Source organism: Enoplosus armatus, chromosome 18, assembly GCF_043641665.1.
Source record: "Enoplosus armatus isolate fEnoArm2 chromosome 18, fEnoArm2.hap1, whole genome shotgun sequence".
NCBI lineage: Eukaryota > Metazoa > Chordata > Actinopteri > Centrarchiformes > Enoplosidae > Enoplosus > Enoplosus armatus.
In genome coordinates this window covers 5835204-5862624 of record NC_092197.1, presented here as the reverse complement: position 1 = coordinate 5862624, position 27421 = coordinate 5835204, and the positions used below count along the sequence as shown (strand labels likewise).

General features: G+C 41.0%; 1 protein-coding gene across 1 annotated transcript in view; it reads left to right on the top strand.

Moving 5' to 3' along the window:
- ntng2b (netrin g2b) overlaps positions 1 to 26334 on the top strand; it is a 56699-nt gene extending 30365 nt beyond the window's left edge. Inside the window, exons 3-7 of the mRNA XM_070924794.1 lie at positions 319 to 491; positions 1707 to 1736; positions 21975 to 22142; positions 24863 to 24997; positions 26111 to 26334. Coding sequence (XP_070780895.1) covers positions 319 to 491; positions 1707 to 1736; positions 21975 to 22142; positions 24863 to 24997; positions 26111 to 26334 — 730 coding nt within the window. The remainder of the gene's footprint in view (positions 1 to 318; positions 492 to 1706; positions 1737 to 21974; positions 22143 to 24862; positions 24998 to 26110) is intronic.
- Positions 26335 to 27421: the final 1087 nt, after the last annotated feature.

The following is a 27421-nucleotide window of genomic DNA, read 5'->3' as shown; positions in this document are numbered from 1 at the left end:
AAAGTTACTTCTTTTTCTTACTTTTTACTCTGTCTTTGTCAGGTATACAGTGTAATTTACTGTACAATGCATGTTTTGTAAAACCTACGGTCTTAATCTTGTTTCATCTTGTTTTACATTTATTACTATAATGCAATTCAACGAAAAATTGATTTGTGTTCTGTCTCTTCATCAGACCTTCAGTAGTCAGTACTTGCACTTTTTTCCCCCTAATAATATCTAGCATCATTATCACAACACAGGGTGTGATGACAATTTACACCTGCTGCCTTTTGTCGTCTCATCTATGTCATCTGTCTGTTCTCCTGTCTTTTAAAGGTGTAAGTGTAACCTCCATGCCTCCCAGTGCCTGCTGCTGGATGGGAACCTCCAGTGCCAGTGTGAACACAACACCACTGGCCAGGACTGCCAGCGCTGTAGGAAGGGCTTCAAAGCCAAGTCCTGGAAGGCTGGTTCCTACCTGCCAACACCCAATGGAAACCCCAACACCTGTACGTACCCCAAACATGTTTATCTGTTCCTACTGTGTTGATCCAACTCATCGATCTGACACACAGTTAGATACAATACTGCTCACTCTTTTCACTTGCCTTAGCTATGGATATGACTGCTGTTCTCTAATTACACTCTCATTTTTGCTACTCTAATGATCCCAGATTATCCTGTGGCACCAATGCAATTCAATCTTTCAAACCAGAGATGATGGATCATGACATTATATTGTTTCTTTCAAAATGAATATGCACGCAGTTATTTTAAATCAAATTCTCCATCATTCTTGATTGATGAATGTATGGATTTTCTCATCACTCTGGATCAAGGGAGAAAAGGTGAAAAGAGAGGAGAAGTTGAGAGCAGAGGGAGTTGCCATCACCTCAGTGCAGAGAGCAGATCAGAGCTGTGTAACAATGTGGGAGCGTGTGTGTGTGTGGGGGGGGTCCTCTTGGAGAGTGTAGCCAGCTACAGTAGCAAGCTATGATAAAATAATAATCTAGGGCAGCCCCTCCCTAGTTTTCTACTTTCAAACCAACACAGACAATCACATGCACAGAGAGAGAGACACACACAGAGGAACTCAGGCACTCGCATACACCTGTACCTGCACACACATTGCAGAGAATGGCTCTATTGTCAGCTGTATTTTATCATGCTGTTGTTTCCCACCCAGTTCTAATGGTACTGACACACACCTTCAGAGCCCATTACCACCCTTTTAAACTCCTGAATCCCATTAGTGGAATTTAAAAATTTAAATGTTTGCAACGTGCTCGGTTGAAATGCTACATAAAATGGCCATGGCTCACGAAACAGTTTGGTCTCTACAGATTGCATTATGCATGTCAAGCTAGGCTAACTATAAATACAATCCTGGAAAATATGAAAGAAAGGCGAAAAGTTTTGATTCAAGCGTAACAAAGTGGCAGCGCTCTTTTAAAAACATACATATATGAGGAGGATCTCTGAATGCGAGGGTTTGGGGAAGAGTAACAGGTTAAATTAAGGAGGATGGGGGAGGCAGTGCAGACCCAGTAATTACTCCAGGACATTGAGAGGTGGTCTACAACAAGCCCTTATTTTGCAGAACAGCTCTTAGGATCTCTCTGCCACCTGAGTCTGATGAATGAGGCAGAGTCAAGTCTTTAGGCAAATTGAATGCATAAATAAACAAGATCTCATCTCCTCTTCCTTTTCTTATTCTCTTTCAGGTACAATTGCTGGTTCACCCTCCGGTTCTAGTAAGTAATAATGCAAAGCAAAGCAGAAGAGGTGGTATTCCACTCTCTCTTCCTGTATTGTCTCCCTCCCCTTTGTTGCATTGTTTTTGAAATTTAAGTTTCAACCCCATACTCGCCTTCTGTACGTCTCCTAAACTCTCCCTCTCTCCTGTGATGTTCAGCTGGCTCTCTAGTCAGTCATTTCTCTTTTCCTGCATCTCCTCTCGGCAGCTTAGGCCCTGTGTGCTTCATTATTAATAGACCTCTCTGTCGCCATGTCCTTTCATCACAGCACATCACACTAACCTGCACAGGAGGAATTCTTCCACAGTTCTGCTTTTCTTATTTAGACTAAAGACAGCGCTGCTGATGGATGGAGGAAAGGGGGAACGAGAGAGGGTTGGGTGAGAATGGATGGTGGATGGAGCAGCAAAGGAAGCCGAGACAGAGAGAGAAAAGAGACAGAAAGGGGAGAAATGGGAGAGAAGGATGTTGGCATATGTTAGTGTGTTGTAATGCAGTGTGGTTCTGGGTGAGGAGCTCAGGGAGGCAGGAATAAAAGGGAATTTGATTAGGGATTCTCTCTGTGGAGAGGCTCTCAGCCTCTGAGCTGTTAGACAGAAACGATCGGCAAAGTGGCAACATCAACCCTGACAGCACTGGGCTTTTCTCCACATGGCCGGACAGTAAAAGGCTGATGCATGGATAGACTGAGCAATTGGGCTGCACTGCAGAAGTCTGCTTTTCAAAGGTCTCCTCTCACAATTAGATACAATTGTGTGGGTATTTGGAAAAATAATGGGTATGATTTACCAAAGCAAAGACTGACGCTAATGGGCTGATAATGAGTTTAGTGGTTCAGTTTCAGGTTCCCACAGATTCAGTTTCTGTTTGTTAATCAAGATTTTTACCTGTGTTGCTGAATAGCCACAACATCATCTTCATCTAAGACATTTACTGCTCCTGAAGCTGAAGATGAGACAGAGAGTGAAGCTGAAACTGAAGGTGAAACACAGGGTGAACCTGAAGGTGAGGGTGGCCGCAAGGGCGGTCCCTGGCCACCCATGAGTCCATTGGAGCCCCTCAGGAAGGTGCGGAAAAGTACATTAGCCATAGCCACAGGTGGAGAGCAACTAAGTACATTTACTGCACAATCTCACTCCACTATACTAGGTTTATTTGACAGCTATAGTTACATTGTCGATACACATCTTACATACTGCACACATTGCAGAAATCGCCATCTTACCAAATAAGTTTTGTCCAGTGCCAGTGCAATAACAAGTCTACCGCTTTCATGAATTTTAGATTCTCTCACTTATTTCTATAAATTCCTGAAAGAAAGAGTTTGAGATACATGAGAAGATCGATACCACTCTCGTGTGTGTCCGTCAAATATGAAGCCACAGCCAGTAGCTGTTTAGTTTAGCTTAGCACAAAGACTGGAAACGGGATAATAGCTAGCCTGGCTCTGTCCAAAGGTAACACAATCTACCTAACAGCACATCTAAAGCTCACTAATTAACACTTGTTAATTCATACAAAAATCAAAGTGTATAAAAACAAATTTGCCGTTTTACGGTGGCTTTCATGTCATACTGTTTCTTGGCCAGGCACAGTAACTTCCTGGAGTCTCTGCTGGTTGTTGGGCAACTGCTCAGAGACAAGAAATGGAGTGTTAATTAGTGAACTTTAGAGGTGTTGGTAGGGGGATTTTGTTATCATTGAAGAGAGCCTGGTTATCTGTTTCCAGTCTTTGTGCTAAGCTAAGCTAACCGGCTGCTGGCTTTAGCTTCATATTTGACGGACAGTTATGAAAGTGGTGCCAATCCTCTCTGGTACCATCTCTCCGCCAGAAAACGGATAAGCGCATTTCCTAAAATGTTGTGTTCTATCGTGAATAGGTTGAAATAATCTAACTGGACTTTGCAGATATTTGTATATATGATCAGAAGATTAAATTAGCTCCACCTTGACCAGCTAACATGCATACGTAATAAGTACTTTTATTTGTACAGTGTGGTATTGTTATTTTTACTTGAGTAAAGGATCTGAATACTTCTTACACAGCTGGTCAAATAATACAGTAGCAGTGTAGTACAGACTTACTATACACTTGTGACAAAATAAATGTGTGCTTGCTTATCGACAATGACAAGCAGTGTGTTTGTGTCTGTGTATACATCATACATAATTCATCCTGCAACTTACTGAAGGTCTTAACATTGGCTGTTTCCCTGACTGTATATATCTCTGACATTAATGCCAGATGAGGGTTATCCCAGCTTCCCATCTTGAGCGTGAGGACGTCAAACTTTACAGGCATTCAGACTTTATTTGTTCTGACTGACTGATTTTAAACAACCCAGGACGGATGTGAACACATTCTGTCAGCCGCTTGAATGTACAGTAAAGTGGACGTCAAACCCCGGCTCGCCCTCACGCTAAATTTAAACCTGCCATCTTGGTAGGCAGCGGACCTCTCATGTTCCACCAGAAAAGCACTTAGGACGTGGGAGGAGCTGGGATTTCGGCCCTGCTGTGATGTCGTCAGACTTTCTTTTCTTTTTTTTGTCTGAAGGAAATCCATTAAGAGCGTTTGTTGAACAGCACAGCACTTTTGTTGTTTGGCTGACATCAGTAGGGAACTCAAAGAATTCACTGATTAGCTGTGATTTAGGAGAGGCTGACAGGAGCTTTAATGTTGTATAAACAGAGTTACAGTCCTTTGTAGGCTTTTTAAAGACCACTGTGAAGGTCACAGACGTCATATGCAGACATTTTGTTCACGTCATAATGTGATCATTGAAATTATATTTTGCAGCCATAATTGTCATTATCAACTAATCTCTGTTTTTTTGGGGGGGGTTTTGTCTGACCAACAGTCCAAACCCCAAAGATATTCAATAAACTAACAAAGAAAATTAGGAAAACCAGAAAACATAAATTCTTTTAACATTTGTTTTGAAAAAATACGTTGATTATTAGATTACACAGATGAATCAAATAATGTCAGATTTGTGTGAAGAAGTGTTATTCACATATAAGCTGTATCTTATTTGGACAAAACTACATTTAATTCATAAAATCACCTCCTGCTAAATTATAAATGCACAAAATATATACATTTATGTAATTTGCAATGTATAACAATTAAAAAACAGTACAGACAAAACATCGGCTCAGTTTCACTTCTGGGACACCAGAAGGAAACTCATACCATTGCAGAGTTTCCGCCTTTTTTAACTCAGGTTTAGAGAAGTGTATTTGGCTTGAACCTGACCCTGATGTGAGCAAACCCTTGTTATCTGTGTTTTTGTGTTTGTGTGTGTGTGTGTGTGTGTGTGTGTGTGTGTGTGTGTGTGTGTGTGTAGATTTATGGCAGGCATATGGTGCAGTTCAGGGAAACCCATAAATCATCTTCATCCCCTCCTTTTCCTCACGGGGATCTGAGGTCTTAGGTATCATTCTCACAGAGCAGCCGTCACTACTGTTTGTACATGCACACACTGACACACACACAAACACACACACACACACACACACACACAGGTTTTATCCTATCGTGTGGCTGAAGGGCCTGTGACATTAATAACCAGATCACATTACAACATTAGTTATCCTGAATAATATAATCTGTAATCTCAGTTATTTTCTCTGACTCTCAACTGCATTCAAAGCTTGTATTTTATATAAAAATATTAGTCACAACAATACGTGTACAGAAAATGTTTATCTGTGAACTGTGAAGAAAGGTTTTAAAGCAGATTTCATTTTTCAGTTTTTCATCCACATAAATGTCGGTTATATAAATCACATTTTCAGTATTATTACTTTTTCCAAGAATTTGAAAATGCAAATCCCAGTTTAGGCATGTATTGTGTGCTTTTACATTAAGATCAATGATACATGTTTGACTATAGTCTGTGCTGCCGAAGAAAATAAACATTACAGCTGACTTATTGCAGGTTGGACAGCATGTCAGAGTAGTTGCACCCTTTGTCATGTCCCTGCCCCAGTTAAGTCACTGAGCATGCTCAGATGAGGATTAGCGACCTATTGGCAAGAGAGTCTGATCCACAGAGTCCGCACCTCATTGGTCAGCTGGACAGATGGGCGTTTGGCGAAGGGGGGAAGGGAGGCCAGTGAAACCAAATCCTAAAACCCAGTCACACTACCAGCCACCATGACCTCACATGACCCTACTTCATCTTTTCATTCAAAATCAGATCCCAGGGCTGTAGAAGAGCCTGAATACTGTACTAGCAGACACATACTCAAACACACATGTGTACACAAACTCACACACTGGGGATGTACTACACTAGATCATCCAGTCACCCAACCACAATCCTATCTGTGCACCATCCTTCTCTCACCCCTGTCTATTGAAATCCTTGCATTTTTATAAAAATTGAACTTGGCTCAGACTGAGAGATTGGATCATGTCTGGAAAATCATGTGACATATTATTAACATCCATGCTGTCACTCCATCCGCCGCCATTAGGTGTTCTGGCAAACGTTTACTGGTCCTGAATCACAATGGCTTCATTAGTGTGGAGCTAAATCAATGTCTAGCACTCTGGTAATAAATGCTAAGACTGACAGGTGGCATTAAACATTATTGTTATCATTTCTCAGGCTATATTATTGCGAGTGACAAATGATCTCATTATATGCAAATACATTTGTGTGGAAGACACCTTAAAAAAATTGTCCGAGCAGGGAATGCACACGAACCAACACTGTGTGCTCGCTGAAGTGTGAGTGTGTGTGTCAGAGCGTGTGTCATGGGGCAGTTAGTGAGTCCATCTGTACAGACAGACAGACAGACAGGCAGACAGGCAGACAGACAGCCACATTCACAGGATTATGTAATGAATCAGCTTAGAATGTTAATGCATTGCATGAGAGAGTGATGGCGCTGTTGCATGGCTGAAAATGACACTAAGAGAGTCCATTGTGTCCGGCAGCTCTGTTTCTGGGGTTGGAAACTCACATTACAGCTCTCTAAACCCTCATCATTTTGATTTTAGTGAAGGTAGGCACTTGCAAACTAGGTAGTATGAGACTTGTGCGTAATGTAGTTTACAGTGTGATTACACTAGAATTTTTTTGCTTTTATTGATGATGTAGAGCTTACAAAAACCCCTACTAAGCCTGCCAGATCTCTCTTCCCTGTGCCTGGTCAACGTTTTCTCCATCTCTGCTTCCCATCTGTCTCACTTAATAAAAGATATATACTTCACTATGGAGGTGGACAACCCACTATCCTTCAGGGAACAGAATGATTTGAACTAAATTTTTACGTAGTCGTTTGGATGTGGAATGAGTTTTATGTCAAGAAAGTGTCATAACACAGCTTTGATGTACTTGGTCTTGTTCACATAATTTACGTAACAATTGTGGATTAGTGACCAAAAGAAATCAGAAAAAAATCAGATAGTCAGATACCGGCAGTAACTGGCTGTAATATCTGTAGTATGATTTATCATCAGACCAGTAAATGGAGTAATTCTAAGAAATGTCTTTCTCTGTACAACATACATGTATAAATGGAGCAACACACTGTTGTGTGCAGTGCATGAAAAACCTCCCAAAGAACAGCGCTGCAGCAAAAAGGCTGAATGTCTAGCATCACAATTATGTTATTTTCTCTCATTAACTAACTGTTGAATAAGAATGTGGCCACCAAACCATTTAGATTCATTCATTAGTGGAAAATAATATGATGATCAGCCAGGACCTCAAAACAGTTTAAACTTATACCAGTAGTTGTATTCAGATTATGTTGTAGTTAGTATCTTGCACCACTGCACAGTACTATTTATATATCAGTAACTGATTCATTGCTATTGTGAAGGTGAGAGAACATCTCTTATTATTTTTCAGTGTTCATTTCATCGCTCAGATTTAGAGATGACAAAATTGAGTGCGTGCAAACACATATGCACACATCCATACACAACATTGTAAGTGTAAAACAGAGTAATACACTTTGACAAACAGTGTGTGATTTCATTTTACAACCATATTAACAATAGTCACACCTTCAACAGTCACTGTGTTTTGCAGAAAAAAAACAACACAATTCTCCAGCACTGAAAGGGTTGTGGAACAGCTTTTGAGTTTAGCCTATCTCAGCAGTGTGAAATCACACTTTCATTGTGTGTTCTCACTTCTGTGTGTATGAATGTGCATGCTTGTGTGTGTGTGTGTGTGTGTGTATATGTGCCGATTTGAAGGAGGGGAAAAAAGGAAAGCTAGGAAAGGAAAGCTTTCTTTGGATAAACAATCTGAGGCAGCATCTCTTATGCTAATGTCTTAGCCGACTCATTCCTCATTGCATTTACATTCTCTGTCCTCATGCAACTGATGCAACAGACACCAGAGCTCCACCAGCAGAAACCAGAGTTACAGAGAGCTCAACAGACAATGTGTTACCCACCAGCCCTTTGTCTGAGCCTACACTGGCACCCATGGGAGAACCTGACACACTTCGTGTTACAGCAGAGGTCCTCCCTCCTTCAGCATCCTCTCTCTCAGAAGAGCACAGAGTTTCCCTGACACCACCGGAGTTCACACCTTCAGAAATAATCCCCGAACATTCACATCTGTCTCACCCAGTCCCAAAGGAGTCCCAACATCATTCGGCTGTTGATCCTCATCATCATCATCAGCACCACCCGTCAATCACAGTAGAGTCCATCCTCCATCCCCTGACTCACTCTCACCATCATACAAGCCTGCTCAAAACCGAGGAGAAAGAGCCGGAGCATAGTGAGAGAGGAGGTAAGGCGCACCCATAGCTCTACATGACAGTAGGTGTAGAGTAGAGTAGAAGCTGCCAGAAAATAGAATAATCTAATTTAGAAATAGGAGATCATTTTCATTTCCAGCCAGCATGATGCTTTTCTTTTCTGAAATTGACAATTTTCAGAAGGTGAAAGTCACTAACATGCTCGGATACACAAGCTATCATAATCTTATGTTGTTCAGCATCATATCATATGTCAGATATGCTTATTCAATTTAGGTAGTGGCAGTGAAATCTAGTTAATATGGGTGAGGGAGTGAGGGGCAGTTTTGAGGGTGGAGAGGGTGTGTGAGCACTGGCGGAGGAAGGTTTGGGAAAGTCTGCCCCAGGATCAGAGTGACGTAAAGATATGAAGAGGAGAGACAGAATCAAGCCCAAAACTTACCCCAACATTAATCTCAATTTACTGCAGTAGATTACAAATTACTGTATGTTGTGGGGGAATTAATACATAAAATGTCAAGATATAAATAAAACAATTACATGGTCTTTGAGGTCACTTCTTTCAGTCAATGTAGAGCAAGCAGGAACCCCGAATGCTCTGGCTGCCAGTGTCTGATGTCAGACAGTTCAGGCTGAGCAGATTGAGATTAATGTCAAGAACAGTTCAAATCACTCCGACCCCCCAAGGCAGCATGGGTTACTGAGATTAAATGCATTTATGCTCACTGCTGTTTCAGCCTTTGAAACAACTGTGATTCAGATTCCTGCTTTCCCACAAGAGTCTTTTTTTTCCCCAGCCAATGTGTGTGGACTAATGTGTGTGTGTGTGCAGCCATGACAGATGTGTGAGAAAGTAGGTCTAGTGGGGCCAGAGTCGGACATGAGTAGATGTATGCAGGGGTTACTTTGATGAGATGTAATGATGGCATGATGCCAGTTGTGTGAAATGGTCCAGGGTGCTGTGAGAACAGCTGCCGGCGCCCTGTCTCACTGGAGCCCCAGGGAGGGGAGGGATGAAGGCGAGCGAGTGGGCGGGAGATAGCCTGAAGGGGGACGCTCCGCAGGGGGGCAGGATGCTTGCAGGATGCCCCTCTTTGAAGAGGAACAACTGGAGACGTATATCGCCTGTACAAAAACACCTCAAGGGGAAACACAGATGGAAGCAGCACTGTATTCTCGAGTGGTCTGGTGATCATTAATCCCTGAATGACATGCACGGTGTGGTCGCTTCATGTGATTGGTGATCTGTATTTTTAGTCTTAATCATCTCTGTGAGGAGGATTGTGGTGTTTTGATTTATTGAACTGTGCCTGTGTAGGGCAGTAAATGGAAGAAGGAAGAGGAAGCTTGATCCATAAACTGAACTAGTTTCACATCTCTCCTCTTTCATTTGTGCTCGCTGTAGCCCTAAAAACGTGAAGCAAAGGATTCTGGGAATGGCATAAAGCCCTCTGGGAAGGTGGAACATGCAGAGAAAAAGGGAAGGAAAGGGAAAAGTTGAGAAAGAGACAATTAAAAATGCAGTGAAAACGGGATGTGTGTGCTAAGTTGTCTCTAGTACCTATATTGATTCGAGGTGTTTTGTGCGAGTGTAACACCAGAGAGAATATTAAATCTCAAGATAAGGAAGTACACCCGTGAGAAGATGTTACTGTAATACAGTATATAGCATCTTATGAATATTCATATTTTGGTTAAATACAGTAACAAAAATAAGAGCAGAAACAGATCTTCTTTTTCTATTACAGGAGGGAACATAGAAACAAGCATATGCGCAGAGTTAGAACAAGTGCAAGTCAGAATATTTCATGACGTTCAGATAAAAGGAAGTGCATGTCACTTCTTTCACACCCAGAGTGAAAGTGTAGTGATGAAGGAGTTTCTCAAGCCTCTCTGACTCTCACAGCTTTTTCCCAAGCCCAGGGCTGAGGCCCCCGATGGGGCAATCCACTATCTGACAGACAGAGAAAGGAAGAGAGAAGGAAAACAAGGTCTCGGAGGAAGTTCGGGAAGGGAGAGAAAGGCAGATGATATCAGTAATCTTTTCCCACTGCAGTATCAGCCCAATTATAAAGTTCTTAGTGTTCAGGTTGCTAAGGAAAGAGCATGTCAAATACCTCATCCGGTTGCCTGTTCTTGTTGTGTTAATAACGATCGTGGTGTTTCAGTCTCCCACACATCTGAGGGACATCATCATGAGACTCATGGCCACAAAACAAAAGCTTCATCTGAGCACGGGGAGGAGAGGGAGGAGGAGAAAAAGGAAAGACTATCTGAAATGACAGGTATTTTTTTTAGTAGTAGTAGTGGCAATGTTCTTGTAGATTTATATACTGTAGTTTACTTTTGGTGCAGTAAATATGCAGTAGATACACTTTAATTGAGTTAGACTTAACAGCTCACAGTGAAAACTGGGACTCTAAAAACTGAAAACAGCAGAAATGTATCTAAATTTATCTCTTCACTGACATGATAGTCTGTCAGTCAACATAAGCGACACAGCTAAATCATAATGTTGGCACCAACAGCAGTGTCATATTTTTATCTGAGACAATGACTGAAGCTGAAGGGCAAGAAATGAAAAATAGGCAGTAGGATGAAGAAAAAAATGACAATTGATTTATTGTTGTTGTTCAGGGTGCGGTGCCGAAAAAAGAGCATATAGAATTTATACCATAAGATGTCTTTGCTTATGTCAATGATGATTGTGGTGTGTCAGTCTCTCACAAGTCTGAGGGACACGAACATGAGACTCATGGCCACAAAACAACAGCCTCTTCTGGCCACAGAGAGGAAAGGGAGGAAGAGGAGAGAAAAGCTGAAAGAAAAGGTATCTCTTTTATATGCAGAGGCAATGTTCTCATGAAATGTACCTCATATTTTTGCTTGTTATGTCAGTGTCGATTGTGGTGTTTCAGTCTCCCATCATTTTGAGGGACACGTACATGAGACTCATGGCCATAAAACCTCATCTGAGCACACAGAGAAAAGGGAGGAGGAGAACAAAGAAAGCAAAGGTGAAAGGAAAGGTATCTATTTTGTATGTACTGCAGTAGTTGTAGCTAACTGTAGTTAGTTTTAGTGGTGGAAATATGTATGAGTTAAAGTATAGCAAAAAGCTGAATCCTGAACACTAAAAACTGGAAGCAGTATCTAATTTTTTGCTTGTTATGTTTATGATAATTGTGGTGCTTCAGTTGACCACAATTTTGGGGGACACATTCATGAGACTCATGGCCACAAAACCTCATCTGAGCACGGGGAGGAAAGGCAGGAGGAGGAGCATAAAGGTATCTATATGTACTGTAGTTGTAGCTGTAGCTAACTGTAGTTAACCCATAGTGGTGGAAATGGGCAGTACATAAACTTTCACCAACAGCACAAATTTGTCTTCATGTTTTCTTGTTATGTTAATGAAAAATGGTGTGTCAGTCTCCCACAATTCTGAGGGACACATACATGAGACCCATGGCCACAAAACAACATCATCTGAACACAGGGAAGAAAGGGAGGAGGAGGAAAGAAAAGCTGAAAGGACAGGTATCTACTTTGTATGTGTAGATTTATATTTATAAGTTAGCTTGGTGTGCAGTACACGTGCAGCTGCTAAAACCTGGCCAGTGGAAACAACAGTGGAACTTGTTATTTCAATGAGAATTGTGGTGTTTCAGTTTCCCACACATCTGAGGGACACGTTCATGAGACTCATGGCCACAAAACAACAACCTCATCTGGGCACGGGCAGGAAAGGGAGGAGGAGCATAAAGGTATCTTCTTATATGTGCTGTAGTGGCGGCTGTGGCTAACTGTAGTTAACATGTAGTAGTGGGAATATGCAGTAGATAAACTCTCCCCATGAGTTAAACTTGACAACTGACAACAAAACATGGGCCCCTGAAAACTGGAAACAGCAGAATTATATCAAACCTTTTGCTTGTTGGCTTTGCTTATGTCAATGGTGATTGTGGTGTTTCAGTTCCCCACAAGTCTGAGGGACACGAACATGAAACTCATGGCCACAAAACAGCAACCTCATCTGAGCACGGGGAGGAGGACAGAAAAGGTATCTCGTTTTTATGTAGTGGTGGCAATCTTCTCGTAGAATATATTTTTGCTTGTTGAGTCAGTGATTAATGTGATGTGTCAGTTTCCCATCATGTTGAGGAACATGTACATGAGACTCATGGCCACAAAATAACAACCTCATCTCAGCATGGGGAGGAAAGAGAGGAGGAGGAGCATAAAGAGACAGGTATATCTTCAATGTGTAGTGGAAAAGAAATCTACTACAATATGTGTAGACGTATGTACTGTAGATGACTTGTTGTGCAGATGTGTAGTAGACCAAGATTAAACTTGGCAACTCACAGTAAAACATAGTCCCCTAAAAAAACAGAAATATATCTAGATTTTTGCTTGTTGTTTTACTGATAATTGTGGCGTTTCAGTCTCCCACAAGTCTGAGGGACACGGTCATGAGACTCATGGCCACAAAACAACCTCATCTGAGCACGGGGAGCAGGAAAGGAAAGGTATTTTTTGTTTGTAGTGGTAGCAAGTATACTGTAGTTTGCCTGTAGTGATTTAAATATGCAGTAGATAGGCTAAACTTTCACCACCTGAAAACTGAAAATGGGAACTTGTCTCTTCGGTGGCATAATAGTCAATCAATTTAAGCTACTGTACTAAATCTTAGTCTGACAACAACAGTAGAGTCATAGTGTTATTGTTAAGGTTACTGACAAAAAGAGCATATAAAATTTACCTCATGTTTTTGCTTGTTATGTCGATGATGATTGTGGTGCGTCAGTCTCCCACACATCTGAGGGACACGTTCATGAGACTCATGGACACAAAACAACAACCTCATCAGGGCACGGACAGGAAAGGGAGGAGGAGCATGAAGGTATCTACTTTTATGTGCAGAAGTAGTGGCTGCGGCTAATTCTAATTAACGTGTCGTGATGGAAATATGCAATAGATAAACTCTCACCTCGAGTTAAATTTGGCAATTTACGGCACAAAATGGGTGCCAACAGTAAAAAATGTATCTAAAATGTGTTTCAGTCTCCCACATATCTGCGGGACACGTACATGAGACTCATGGCCACAAAACAACCTCATCTGGGCACGGGCAAAAAAGGGAGGAGGAGCATAAAGGTATCTCCTTTTATGTACCTTACTTGTAGCTGTGACTACCTGTAGTTAACATTAAGGACATATGCAGTAGATAAACTTTCACCACGAGTTAAGTTTGGCAACTTACGGCACAAAATGGAACCCTGAAAAGTGTGGAAACAGTAAAACAACTATCTACACTCCTGATTGTTGTGATAATGACAATTGTGGTGTTTTAGTCCCCCACACATCTGAGGGACACGTTCATGAGACTCATGGCCACAGAGCAACAACCTCATCTGGGCACGGGCATGAAAGGGATGGGGAGCATGAAGGTATCTACTTTTATGTACTGTAGTTGTAGCTCTGCTTAACTGTAGTTAACATGTAGTAGTGGAAATGTGCAGTAGATAAACTTTTACCACAAGTTAAATTTGGCAACTTGCAGCAAAAAAAAGGCCACTGACAACTGAAAAGACAAATAAATATATACCTAAATTTCTGCTGTTGTGATAATGAAGATTTTGATGCAACAGACCCCCACAAGTCTGAGGGACACGTTCATGAGACTCATGGCCACAAAACAACAACCTCATCTGGGCACGGGCAGGAAAGGGATAGGGAACATGAAGGTATCTACTTTTATGTATTGTAGTTGTAGCTCTGCTTAACTGTAGTTAACATGTAGTAGTGGAAATGTGCAGTAGATAAACTTTTACCACAAGTTAAATTTGGCAACTTGCAGCAAAAAAAGGCCACTGACAACTGAAAAGACAAACAAATATATATCTAAATTTTTGCTGTTGTGATAATGAAGATTTTGATGCAACAGACCCCCACAAGTCTGAGGGACACATTCATGAGACTCATGGCCACAAAACAACAACCTCATCTGGGCACGGGCAGGAAAGGGAGGAGGAGCATGAAGGTATCTCCTTATATGTGCTGTAGTTGTAGCTGTGGCTAACTGTAGTTAACATAGAGGAAATATGCAGTAGATAAACTTTCACCACAAGTTAAATTTGATAACTTACAGCAAAAAATGGGTACATGAAAACTGGAAACAGTAAAAAAAAAAAAAAAAAAATACATCTACATTTTTTTTGTTGTGATAATGTTGATTTTGATGCGACAGACCCCCACAAGTCTGAGGGACACGTTCATGAGACTCATGGCCACAAAACAACTACCTCATCTGGGCATGGGCAGGAAAGGGAGGAGCAGCATGAAGGTATCTCCTTACATGTGGTGAAGTGGGGGCTTCAGCCAATTCTAATTAACGTGTAGTGATGAAAATATGCAGTAGATAAACTTTCACCACAAGTTAAATTTGGCAACTTACGGCACAAAATGGAACCCTGAAAAGTGTGGAAACAGTAAAACAACTATCTACATTACTGATTGTTGTAATAATGACAATTGTGGTGTTTCAGTTTCCCACACATCTGAGGGACACGTTCATGAGACTCATGGCCACAGAACAACAATCTCATCTGGGCACGGGCATGAAAGGGATGGGGAGCATAAAGGTATCTACTTTTATGTACTGTAGTTGTAGCTGTGGCTAACTGTAGTTAACATATAGTACTGGAAATATGCAGTATCAAAAGAAGGGGCCCCTGAAAACTGAGCAGACAAAAAAATACATATCTAAATTTTTGCCGTTGTGATAATGAGGATTTTGATGCAACAGACCCCCACAAGTCTGAGGGACACGCACATGAGACTCATGACCACAAAACCACATCTGGGCACGGGGAAGAGGAGCATAAAGAAAGAAAAGGTATCCGTTTTTAATGTAGTGGCTACAACTATTTTGTAGATTTACATGCTGTAGTTTACCTGCGGTGCAGTAAATATGTAGTAGATAGACATAATAGTCAGTAAACTTATGTTAATTTGGCACCAACATTAGCAACATATCCTAAAGAGACTCAAGATAAGATCAAGAAAAGAAAAAGGTTGAAAGGACCAACTTAAAAAAAAATACAAAATGTTCCTCATAAGGTCATTTTGCTTGTTATGTCAATGATGAATGTGGTGTTTCAGTTTCCCACACATCTGAGGGACACGTTCATGAGACTCATGGCCACAAAACAACAACCTCACCTGGGCACGGGCAGGAAAGGGAGGAGGAGCATAAAGGTATCTCCTTATATGTACTGCAGTGATGGACAGTGGCTAACTGTAGTTAACATAGTGGAAATATGCAGTAGATAAACTTTCACCACAGTAAAACATGGGCCCCTAAAACTGGAAACAGCACAACATTTTGTCATATGTCAATGATGATCATGGTGTTTCAGTCTCCCATCATTTTGAGGGACACGAACATGAGACTCATGGCCACAAAACAACAACCTCATCTCATCACGGGGAGGAGGAAAGAAAAGCTGAAAGGAAAGGTATAGCCCTTATATGTAGAGGTGGCAATCGTCTCATAAAATGTTCCTCATATTTTTGCTTGTTATGTCAGTGACAATTGTGGTGTTTCAGTTTCCCATCATTTTGAGGGACACGTACATGAGGCTCATGGCCACAAAACATCATCTGGACACGGGCATGAAAGGGAGGAGGAGCATAAAGGTATCTCCTTTTATGTATTGTAGTTGTAGCTGTGGCTAACCGTAGTTAACATGTAATGATGGAAATGTGCAGAAGATAAACTTTCACCATAACTTAAACTTGGTAACTTACACAGAAAAATAAGCCCCTTAAAATGACACGGCAGAAATGTATCAAAATGTTTGCTTGCTAAGTCAATGAAAAACGCTGTGTGTCAGGCACCCACAAGTCTGAGGGACATGTACATGAGACTCATGGCCACAAAACAACCTCATCTGAGCACGGGGAGGAGGAGCATCATAAAGAAAGACACACTGAAAGGAAAGGTATCTTGGCAATGTTATAGTAGATGTAGATGTTTACTATGCAGTGCTAATATTTTACCACAAGTTGAACTTGTCAGCTCATGGCGAGTAAATGGGCTCCTAAAAACTGAAAAAAGCAGAAATGTATTTAAATTAGTCTCTTCAGTGACGTAATAGCCTTTCGGTCAATTGAAGTTATAAACGTTACCATCATAGCATTATTGTTTAGGTTGCTGAGGAAACAGCATAGAATTAACCTCATAAGATATTATTGCTTGTTATGTTCATGACAATTGTCGTGTTTCAGTCTCCCATCAGTTTGGGGGACACATACACGAGACTCATGGCCACAAAACCTCATCTGAGCACGGGCACGAAAGGGAGAAGGAGGAGCATAAAGAAAGACAAACTGAAAGGAAAGGTATATCTTTTATATGTAGTAGTGGCAATGTTCTGGTAGTTTTATACACTGTAGTTTACCTGCACTGATTGACAAACTTTTACCACAATTTCAACTTGGCAACTTACAGCACAAAATGGCTGCCTGAAAACTGGAAACAGCAGAAATGTATTAAAATTTTTGCTTCTTATGTTGATGACAATCGTGGTGTGTCAGTCTCCCACAAGTCTGAGGGACACGCACACGAGACTCATGGCCACAAAACCACATCTGGGCACGGGGAAGAGGAGCATAAAGAAAGAAAAGGTATCCGTTTTTAATGTAGTGGCTGCAACTATTTTGTAGATTTACATGCTGTAGTTTACCTGTGGTGCAGTAAATATGTAGTAGATAAACTAACATAATAGTCAGGAAACTTGTGTTAATTTGGCACCAACATTAGAAACATATCCTAAAGAGACTCAAGATAAGATCAAGAAAAGAAAAAGATTGAGAGGGCCAACTAAAACAACACAAGTAGACATTAGACAACTATTGTTTAAATTGCTGAGAAACAGAGCATATAAAATGTTCCTCATAAGGTCGTTTTGCTTCTGTCAATGATGAATGTGGTGTTTCAGTTTCCCACACATCTGAGGGACACGTTCATGAGACTCATGGCCACAAAACAACAACCTCACCTGGGCACGGGCAGGAAAGGGAGGAGCATAAAGGTATCTGCTTATATGTACTGCAGTGATGGACAGTGGCTAACTGTAGTTAACAGTAAAACACCACAGTAAAACATGGTCTTATGTCAATGATGTGGTGTTTCAGTCTCCCATCATTTTGAGGGACACGAACATGAGACTCATGGCCACAAAACAGCAACCTCATCTCATCACGGGGAGGAGGAAAGAAAAGCTGAAAGGAAAGGTATATCCCTTATAGGTAGTGGTAGCAATCGTCTCATAAAATGTACCTCATATTTTTGCTTGTTATGTCAGTGACAATTGTGGTGTTTCAGTCTCCCATCATTTTGAGGGACACGTACATGAGACTCATGGCCACAAAACATCATCTGGACATGGGCATGAAAGAGAGGAGAACCATACAGAAAGAAGGGCTGAAAAGAGAGGTATCTCTTTTATATGTAGTGGTGGCAATGTTCTTGTAGATTTACAGTAGCTATATACAGTAGATTACTTAGGGTGTTGTAAATATGCAGTAGATAAACTCACTTGGCAGCTCACAGTGAAAAATGCAAAGTAGAAACAACAAATGTATCTAAATTTATTTCTAACTACATAAAAGCCTGTCAGTCAACATATGCTATAAGGCTAAATCTTAATTTGGTACCAACTGTAGCGCCATATTTTTGTATGAGGCAATGACTGACACTGTAGGGCAAGAAATAAAAAACAGACAGAAGGATGAAGTGGAAAAAACGGGTAGACTAGAATAGAAAGATGAATTTGACATTGAAAATGCTCTTGAAATAAAAATGTCGTTTCTGTGTAGAATAATGTGAGTTTTAACCACAACTGATTCTGGATTGTAAGAGTGTTATCCGTTTTATGACATTTGGATGATACTGAAAAATTGGATCTTTAATGCTCTAAATACTGTTAGCCTCCAACATTATTTTTAATTATTACTATAGTTACTTTTATAGGATCTGAATTAGCAAAGGTTTCTCACAAATCATTGGATGTTGTTGTCTTGTCAGTAGTTTGGTAAAACAGCCTGAGATAATCTGTGCGACGTCAATACAGATTGATTTGCGAGTTGTTGCTCCTTTGTAGTGCACCAAGTCATTGAAAAACCTGAGAGGGAAGGAGGGAGTCATGAGACCCCAAAACACACTCATGGGAAAGAGGACGAAGACAGAGAAGAGAGAGAAAGAGAGAAAAGGAAAGGTAAAATGTACACATGCAGGTTAAATAGCACAGTGATTCACGACTGGTTGCACATTGGGACCCAACATTTATCATGATGAGGTTAATAAGTGACACAGTATTGCACTTATAGCTCTATTAAATGGGGTGATTTGAATCATTTGAGCCCACAGTGGAGTCGTCATTTTCTTGGTTTAATCTTCAAACTGACAATTTTTATTACCCTTATTCACCTTAGGCTTCAAAGTTAAATAGGTCTATATTCTTTTTGCCCAGTTGTCATGGAAGAAGTGTAGATGTTTCCATTTTTTTGGAGCACTTTAATGACTTATGGTCCACGTTGGCTAAAAAGTTGAAATTGAGAGTTCATTCTTGACCTTGGAAACAGTGGTTGGCATCGTATCACATCAACTTCCAAGGGGAAGATTGTGTGATATGATGAAGCTCCAGAACAGCTACTAATCCCACCACGATGGACCTTGTGGTGCGATTGTTTTGCCAGCTGCTGTTTCCAAGGTCAAGATCTAGGAGTGTTTTGAAAATGAATGAATGTATTAATCTTAAAACCTATGATATGCATTGAAAACAAGCCATGTCAGTTTCCAGTCCACCCAATTTTTACAAATAGTCAAATATTTTAAAACTCTGAGTCAGGTGCAGCACAACAATAGTTCCTTGCATATAAAATCTTGAGGATGACTTTTGGGTTCTGTCCAACCAGTTAAGAAACACTGCACTAGGTGAAGCTTATGTCAGCTTTATAGAACAAAGCAACCCCCTTCTTTAAAGCTAGAATCTAGTAGGAATCCCATCCACCTAATCCCCCCAACGTCTCTGTAGTACAGTTAGTAACCTATAGGCTGTACCTGCTCCAGCTGTGTGAAGGTATAGTGCTGTAGATGGCTGTAGCACAGCGCATGATGTGGAGACAAATCTTAAATAAAAATTCCTTCATCCCTCAAGGGCTTCTGAAACTCTTGATCTCAGGAGAGCCGCAGGCCAGACAGTTGTTTGGGATCATATATGATGATTTCAAAGGTAAGAGACCAACACGAGCAGCACACGGGCTGAAGATGCAGACAAGAGGCTCGAGGAATCCTCTGGTTCAGATCAGTGGATTGTAAACTCTGTTATGCTGTTTTTCAAGTAGAAAACCTGTGGAAAAATCCCTTTCATCGCATGTTTTACATTGTTCATTTTGCTCATTCTTTCCCTATGCATGTGCCTCTCTCGTGGTTGTGTTTGCTTTATGTGCATGATCAAGGTAAGTTTTTAAAACTTTAAATTCATATTAAACCATCAAACAACTGCCTACACTGACATTCCTGTTTATTGATTTTTTTTTTAAGAAAGGATGCTTGTTAGCAAAATATACCATTATTCATTCAACCTCGCAGACGCTTTGATGCAGGCAGCTCTGTGTCTTTCTCTCTATGTAACTGTCTTTCACTGTTAACAATTCACAATTGATAAACACCAATAAAGCAGCATCTTGACTCGTAACGTTAATTTGTGGAACAATGTCCCATTGCCTCTCTAGTCTGTGGAGTAATTGGCCATTTATATTTAATTAGGCAGTTCTTCCCCCACTGCTAGCATGGTTCCCTCAGTGCTGAGAGAGGCACTTTATGGTGCTCCTCTCGCTGGCTTCCTTTAAACCAGCTCATTAATATTTCAGCTGGCATCATCAACCGAACAATAATAAAATAATAATGTGACGGCTGATTAAACAGCTAAACTCCGACTTTTTAATGTGCATTTAAATGTGTATTTGCATAAACATGCCTGGTAAACGCCTCTTTAGAGGACAGTGATGCCTTGCAGCACACTATTGCAGCCAACTTCTAAAGCTTAATAAAACCTTAATTAGGTACCAGCCTCAGCAAAGATAATCTTAGCGAGAATGTAGAGCAACACCCCTCCACTTCTCGCTGCACCCCTCTGCACAATGCAGATCCTACGGTAAATTATATCAGGCTTTCATTTCTCTCTCTGTGGGAAAATTATACAAAAGGTCTTACACCATTCTCCACAGCCTCATTTTTTTTAGCTTTGGTTTAAGGGTGTGAAATTTGGAAGAGGTCTTAATTTATCAAGCGTACAAGCATGTAGACTAAAACCTGCAATCAAATCCTCTCAGATAATTCATGAATTACAAAGAGAAAATTTAATTAAGAGCTCGGATTGTGCGGCACTTTATGAAAGAGAATTTGAGACTGTGGAAATGAACAAACAGAGAAAAGAGAGGAGAGGCACTGGAGGTTTAGCCTGATTTCATTGGAGGCCTGGGCGATAAAATGATAGCGATATGTACCGGCGATAGACACTTCATCAATACCAATAAGAAAAGCGTTTGAGAGAATGTTTAATAGTTTCACTTAAATACATTAAATGCAAACCACCATGAAAGTACACGAATACACCCTGGCTCATAAACATCTTATTCCTTGATAACGGAGCTGCTACGGGTTGCACGCAAACACCCAATTATTTATCAGGTGTGTTGTTCGGTTGCACCAACGACATGTGACACAACAACAGAAACAGCGTGGAGTGAATAAATGAGTGCAGACGGTGAGGGAATTCTCCTGGTCTTTATAAAAAAAAAAGGTCATTAAAAATGATCAATAATTAGCGATATTGACTGAATTGAAGCTTTTTATCATGATACATTTTTTAGCTATATTGCTCAGCCGTACTTCATAGTGTCAGGTGCAACCTGAAACACCTCCTGTACTGTATCACTAACCTCAAACTCCCTTGGTTATGATTCTGTAGCTTACAATCTACTCATCCGGTAATGCAATTAAATTCCCAGACACAATTAACAATCGCCTGTACTCACACGCCTGCACACATATACACAAATAAGCATGTGTATACACACACACACACTCAGGATAGTGGAATTCCCATCAGTAATCAGTGCAGCCCAGCGAAGCAGACTCAGCAAACCTGCAAGTGTAGTAATGGAGAGGGAGTGGTCTGTCTTTATTGAACCAATATAGAGTCAGAAAGGCAAGTCATAAAACAGTTATTCATTCATTTGTGCACTGACGTCTAAAACTAAAACTCTCAGACGTATCTGTTAGGGCAAGTCATTCATCATTTCCGACTGTCACAGAAGAATCCCATGAGATAAATAAATCCTATCCTATCCCACGTTTTAAGTATTGACTTAAACAATCCTGCTCTAATAAAAAGAAACTTAAATCTGTCTCTTTTCTTTTAGACTGTGAGTGCTACGGCCACTCCAACCGCTGCAGCTACATCGACTACCTGAACATCGTCACATGCGTCAGCTGCAAGCACAACACCAGGGGCCAGAACTGCCAACACTGCAGACTGGGATACTTCCGCAACGCCTCTGCCGAACTGGATGATGAGAGCGTCTGCATCGGTCAGTCTGCAGGGGGGAGAGCATGGAGGGTGGAGTGTGTGTTATGTTGTAACTGACAGAGAAGACGGATATGGTGATGCTGTAGTTGTTACCGCTTTTAAAATTCAAGCAACTACTCAGATGTTGAAGATTACTCCATCAAGGTAGTCTAGTAGTGAAATTTCAAATAGATGCATACAGTACAGCTGCTTTCCTGACAATTTTATAAAACACATTTTGTTGTGTTGGCTCTTTACTCCAGCAAATAGGATTTGAAAAGAAGCTATGAGATCAAAGCACTGTCAGAGTCAAGTTGAGTGTGTTTATCCACATCAGCTGAACAGTGAAGAAATTGAAGCCCTTTTTATACCCGTAACTTCAGGGAACAGAAAGTAAATGGACATGTTAACATGACTTTAAAGCTGCAGTAATCAATATTTCATTGAAACAATGGATCAAATGACTACGTGTAATGTGAACGGTGTCGCTCGTAAAGGTGAACCCAGAGCATTATCAGTTCACTCTGCAGTTCCCCTCAGCTTTAGACGTTTTAGCGTCTTTCTGCACATTGTTTTAGTTTTACAGCCCACAACGTTTTTTCCTCTGATTTGTTCACTCTCATCAGCACCGTTTTGAGATGCAGCTGTTTTCAGTGAAAAAGCTCTAAAAACCCACTGTACACTATGTGTCTAGCACCAAACAGCAGATATTAGCAGCTAAAGAACCAGATATTTCCCTTAAGAGTTGTAGGAGACCAAACTAGACTGACTTGGACAGTGAAGAACTTTGACTGTTTGTACATACATTTTGAGCGTTTAGGCTCACTGCTGCATTGTCCTTCATCTAGGGGTACTGGTGTATGTATAAAAAGTCCAACACTCTTCATCTAATACTGATGCAAACACCCTCAAGCACCCTTAAAGCTGAAAGTAAACCTCATTTCAATTCTAATGTGCTGGAGAGCAGAACCAAAACAATGACAAACACTGTCTTAATATTTTCTAACTGTTCTGTAGATAAATACTCATTCATCTTTATGGTCAGCGATACACAGAACTCTTTTTAAACTCAGTCTTATTAAGGGCATGTCCTAAGAGGTCACTCTGTTTGCATAGCTGTGGAGCTAAAATCTGGTGTTGATTTGGATCCATCTGTAGGTGGACTGCAGGGGGTTGGAGGGTAAACTTGCCACGGTTGGGGCGCACACAGGGCCAGGACTTGGAGTCAGCATAAATAAGGCCCCATTAGCTCATCTGCCAGCACACCGCGTATGGCAACAGAAATCAGTTCTCACCAGCGTCTCTAGAGCAAGAGACCATGCGCTCCCAAACACTAATGCATTTGCACACACATTTTACACAGCTACGCGTTCTCCACACACATTCACTCTCAGCGGCTCACATGCAGTCCCAATGTTAATGCACATGACCCACAAACACACAAATACCAACCGCATAGCTGTGGTTGTGTAATCTGGGCCTCTTGGCTTGTTTCACTTTTATGAATATTTTATAATAAATTTTATAATAAATTAGTTAATTTGATCTTGGGGTTACATTAAATCATGAGAAAATCTTTGGTTCATCATCAACCGACTGACAAATGCTATGCAAATATGCAGCTCTGCAGTTTTTTTACCATCTCTGATCTGCTACCAACTGTCACTGATCTGGATATCAGTGAGCTTCTATAAATATATGTATTTGTAATGATAATTACTTGCAGAAATAAGAGTAATTTATGTTAAAAAATCTAAAGACAAATTCAATGTCATCATTGTGTTAAAGAGCTGAACACTAGAGAGGTACATCTGTCTCAGGCTGATTTAACATGAATCTCAGTCAGTAGTTTTGCATTTAAATACAACAAAAACATGTTTGAACACCTCAACAAGTTATTGTAATTGATAGGAAGGGAGAATTAAGGGTATTTCTGAGAATTAATGAGTTTGTGGTGTTTGGTAGGCCATTTCAATCATAAGAATTTCAACAGACTGCACTGCACTTAAGTTTGTTTAATTATGCAGCACAACAAAAACACTGCATTTCCCTCAACTGTTCAAAAACACCACTGTGTTCCCTACATTTATTCTACCTGCCTTTGAAAGCAGATATTCTGCGATCAAAAGAACTTGCAGTCCTATTTAGATGAGATTAGTTTCCCAAACAACATCTGATATATACAGTACTTTCTGACATTGGACATCTGTCATTTTGTTTCGATGTGAGAAGAGTCATTGTAGTCTCATCCCAGTATGGTAGGCTGTATAACAGGTGTTGTTTTTAGGAAACCAATGCCAGTTGTTGAAACGTTAACCTCTTGGAGACCTTGGGACAGTTTGTGTACTGTTAGAAAAAAAATAGCAGTTATAACATACAAAATGAAATGTGCTTTAAATCACAAAAGTTTTTAGTCCAGACAGCATTACACGTATCACATTATCTGTGAGTTTAACATAAATAACACTGGACAGGGCGCTTGGATCTGGAGGTACATGGTGGACAGCCCACAAAAATAATGCTGTCTGAAAAGGGTCTGAATCTCTGGAGCTTCTTGGAGAAACTCCACCTTACATGAACAGTACTGTCGCTCTGAAGGGTTTCAATACCAAAGACAAATCTGTGGTCTGAATACAAATGCACACATTTTTGGCTTAATTCAACTCTAGGTCAAATACCAAAAAATTACAAGAGGCAGGCATTTCAAAATGACTCCATCTCTCCAACACTCTCTTCTTTCAGAGTGTAACTGCAACCAGATGGGCTCTGTTCATGACCGGTGTAACGGCACGGGCTTCTGCCAGTGTAAAGATGGTGCCACAGGGGCCAAGTGTGACGACTGTCTGCCGGGATACTACTGGAAACAAGGCTGTTACTGTGAGTATAAGGAGGCCAGAGATGATCCAGAGGTGAACAAATGTTGTAGCCTTCCAGGACCTTTGCGAGTGCACTGTGCCACTTAGGTTGTGCATCTCCCGATGTTTTCTTTACTCCCATGGGAATAGATCATGTAGCTCATTAGCAGCATCAGCCGCTCCTTTAATTGATGACCCTGTCACTCCTTAACCCCATTACAGGAAATCGCCTTCCTCTACCATCTACCATCTAGTCAGGGGCCTCAGTCTCACATAGACCCTCCCCACCTACACACACACACACATTAAACCTCCACAGGCATGCGTGCATTTTGACTGTGGGTTTATTTATTAGCATATGGGACATATTGTAGTAAATGGTAGTATGTGCAGTGTGTGTTAGATTTCACATCTTGCTCCAAATGCTCGAATGCAACAGAGCCAATTATCTTTGGTGTAATAAAAAATGTTACCTCGTGTAATTACTTCTCGTCATGGAAGCCTGATCCTCTCTATTTTCTCTCAGAAGATTTTTAGGTCAAGTATCTTGTGCAGTACAACTACCTCCGTGCTTTCCCTAATGCCTTTTATAGCATTTTAATTATGCTATTTGTTCCTCCAATCATTACATAACAAATATCACACGTGGTTTATTTTCTGCTGGGTTTGAGACAATGATTTTAACCTGACCCTGAGAAAGTGCAGGCTCAAGAAAAACAGACAAAGAAAAGGGCTGCAAAAACAAAAAAGGCAGGTGTTACCTGTTGTTGTCCCTGAGGCAAAGACTGGAGAATTTATCTTGCTTCTTTCCTTCCTCCTGCTTTCTTTTCTGCTTTGTTCTTTCTGCCCTGAATTCTTCTCGTCCCCCTGTATCTCTTGTTTCCCATCATGGTTTTTCTAACATTACCCCTCCTAATCCCCTCACTACCTGTATTTCTCTTTGCCATACATCTTTCTTTTGTCTTTGTGCACTTTACTCCTCCACTATCCTTTCACTGCCTGTCACTCTGTCACTTTGCTGTGCCGTCTTTATTGCCAACTCCTCTCTCTCTCATTCCCCTTACCTCTGCAATTCCTTCACTCTCCCTCTTTTTCCTCTACTTCTCCCTTTGCTGCTCTTCGTCTCCGCTCACAGCTAACGTTTGCGACGAGGAGATGCTCCTGTGCCAGAACGGAGGAACGTGCTACCAGAGCCAGAAGTGCATCTGTCCTCCTGAGTTTAAGGGGGTACTGTGCCAACAGTCCCGCTGCGAGGCGGGCAAGGACTGCAACGCCGCCTCTTCCCTGCACCTCTCCACGGCCACCCTGCTGCTCTGCACTCTGCTATCCCACCTGCTGGCCATGTTAACTCCCCACTGAGCCACAAAAACCCCCTCAGACCAAGGAGTATGTGTATATGTGTGTGTGTACGTGAGGCGAGGGGTGACCCAGAGTGGGTAGGGCCGTCCCAGTCGTGGACTCGATGAACACACACCGCAGCACTTGCAAAAAGCGCACACACTCACACACTAACTAGCCCCAGTCTCCTTTCAAACACACATACACACACACACACACACACACACACACACACCTCACAGGACTGTTATGATATTGAGTGTGTGCTCAGGTGTGAGAAGGACAGACAAAGAAAAAAGGGGGAGTGACCTCAGAGAAAAGACATGCAGATGAAGAGGGGAAAGAATCATACCAACCACTGTTCCCTTTATTCCTGAGCTGGAGCAATGTGCATCAAACCAAAAAGCATAAACAAAACACTTAAATCACCACTGTTTCACTTCAAAAGGGAATGGCTGTTGTAACCACAAGGACCTTTTCTGGGGGGGGGGGGTTTTTCTTGGTTGAGTTAGGATCTCGCCTCCGTTAGACTGACGGCCAACGTGTGTGTGTGTGTATGTGTGTGTGTGTGTGTGTGTGTGTGTGTGTGTGATCAGACTCGGTGAGAGAAATGTGGTCACGACAGACACGTCGGGAGGCGAGGTGCGCCTTTGATCCTGCTGCTGAGGCCTACATAGTATATTAACCAGGTTTCATTTCTTCTCAAAAATGAGACTTGATTTTACATTTATTCAATTTCTGCTGCATTTTTTTTTTAAATTATATCTTCAGTCATTGTATCTAATGTGCCCACTAACAGTCGCTGAGATTATACATATTATATAATATCCGGGGGGGTACAAATTATAAAAGATTTAGTCACTATTATGGTTGTTATAGGAATGAGTGATTGTTGCCACAGTTAGCGAGATTTAATCTTCACACAGTATTCAGGAAGCAGAATTTAACAGAATTATTATCAGAAGTCTAAAAGAGAGAGAAAAGATATGAACCACGTATCAATATTATATGACATTATTTGAATATTTTTTGTAGAAATTATTTTTGTTTGGAGTTACAATAAATTATAAAAAATGACATTTACAAATATTCCAAATGAGCATTTTAT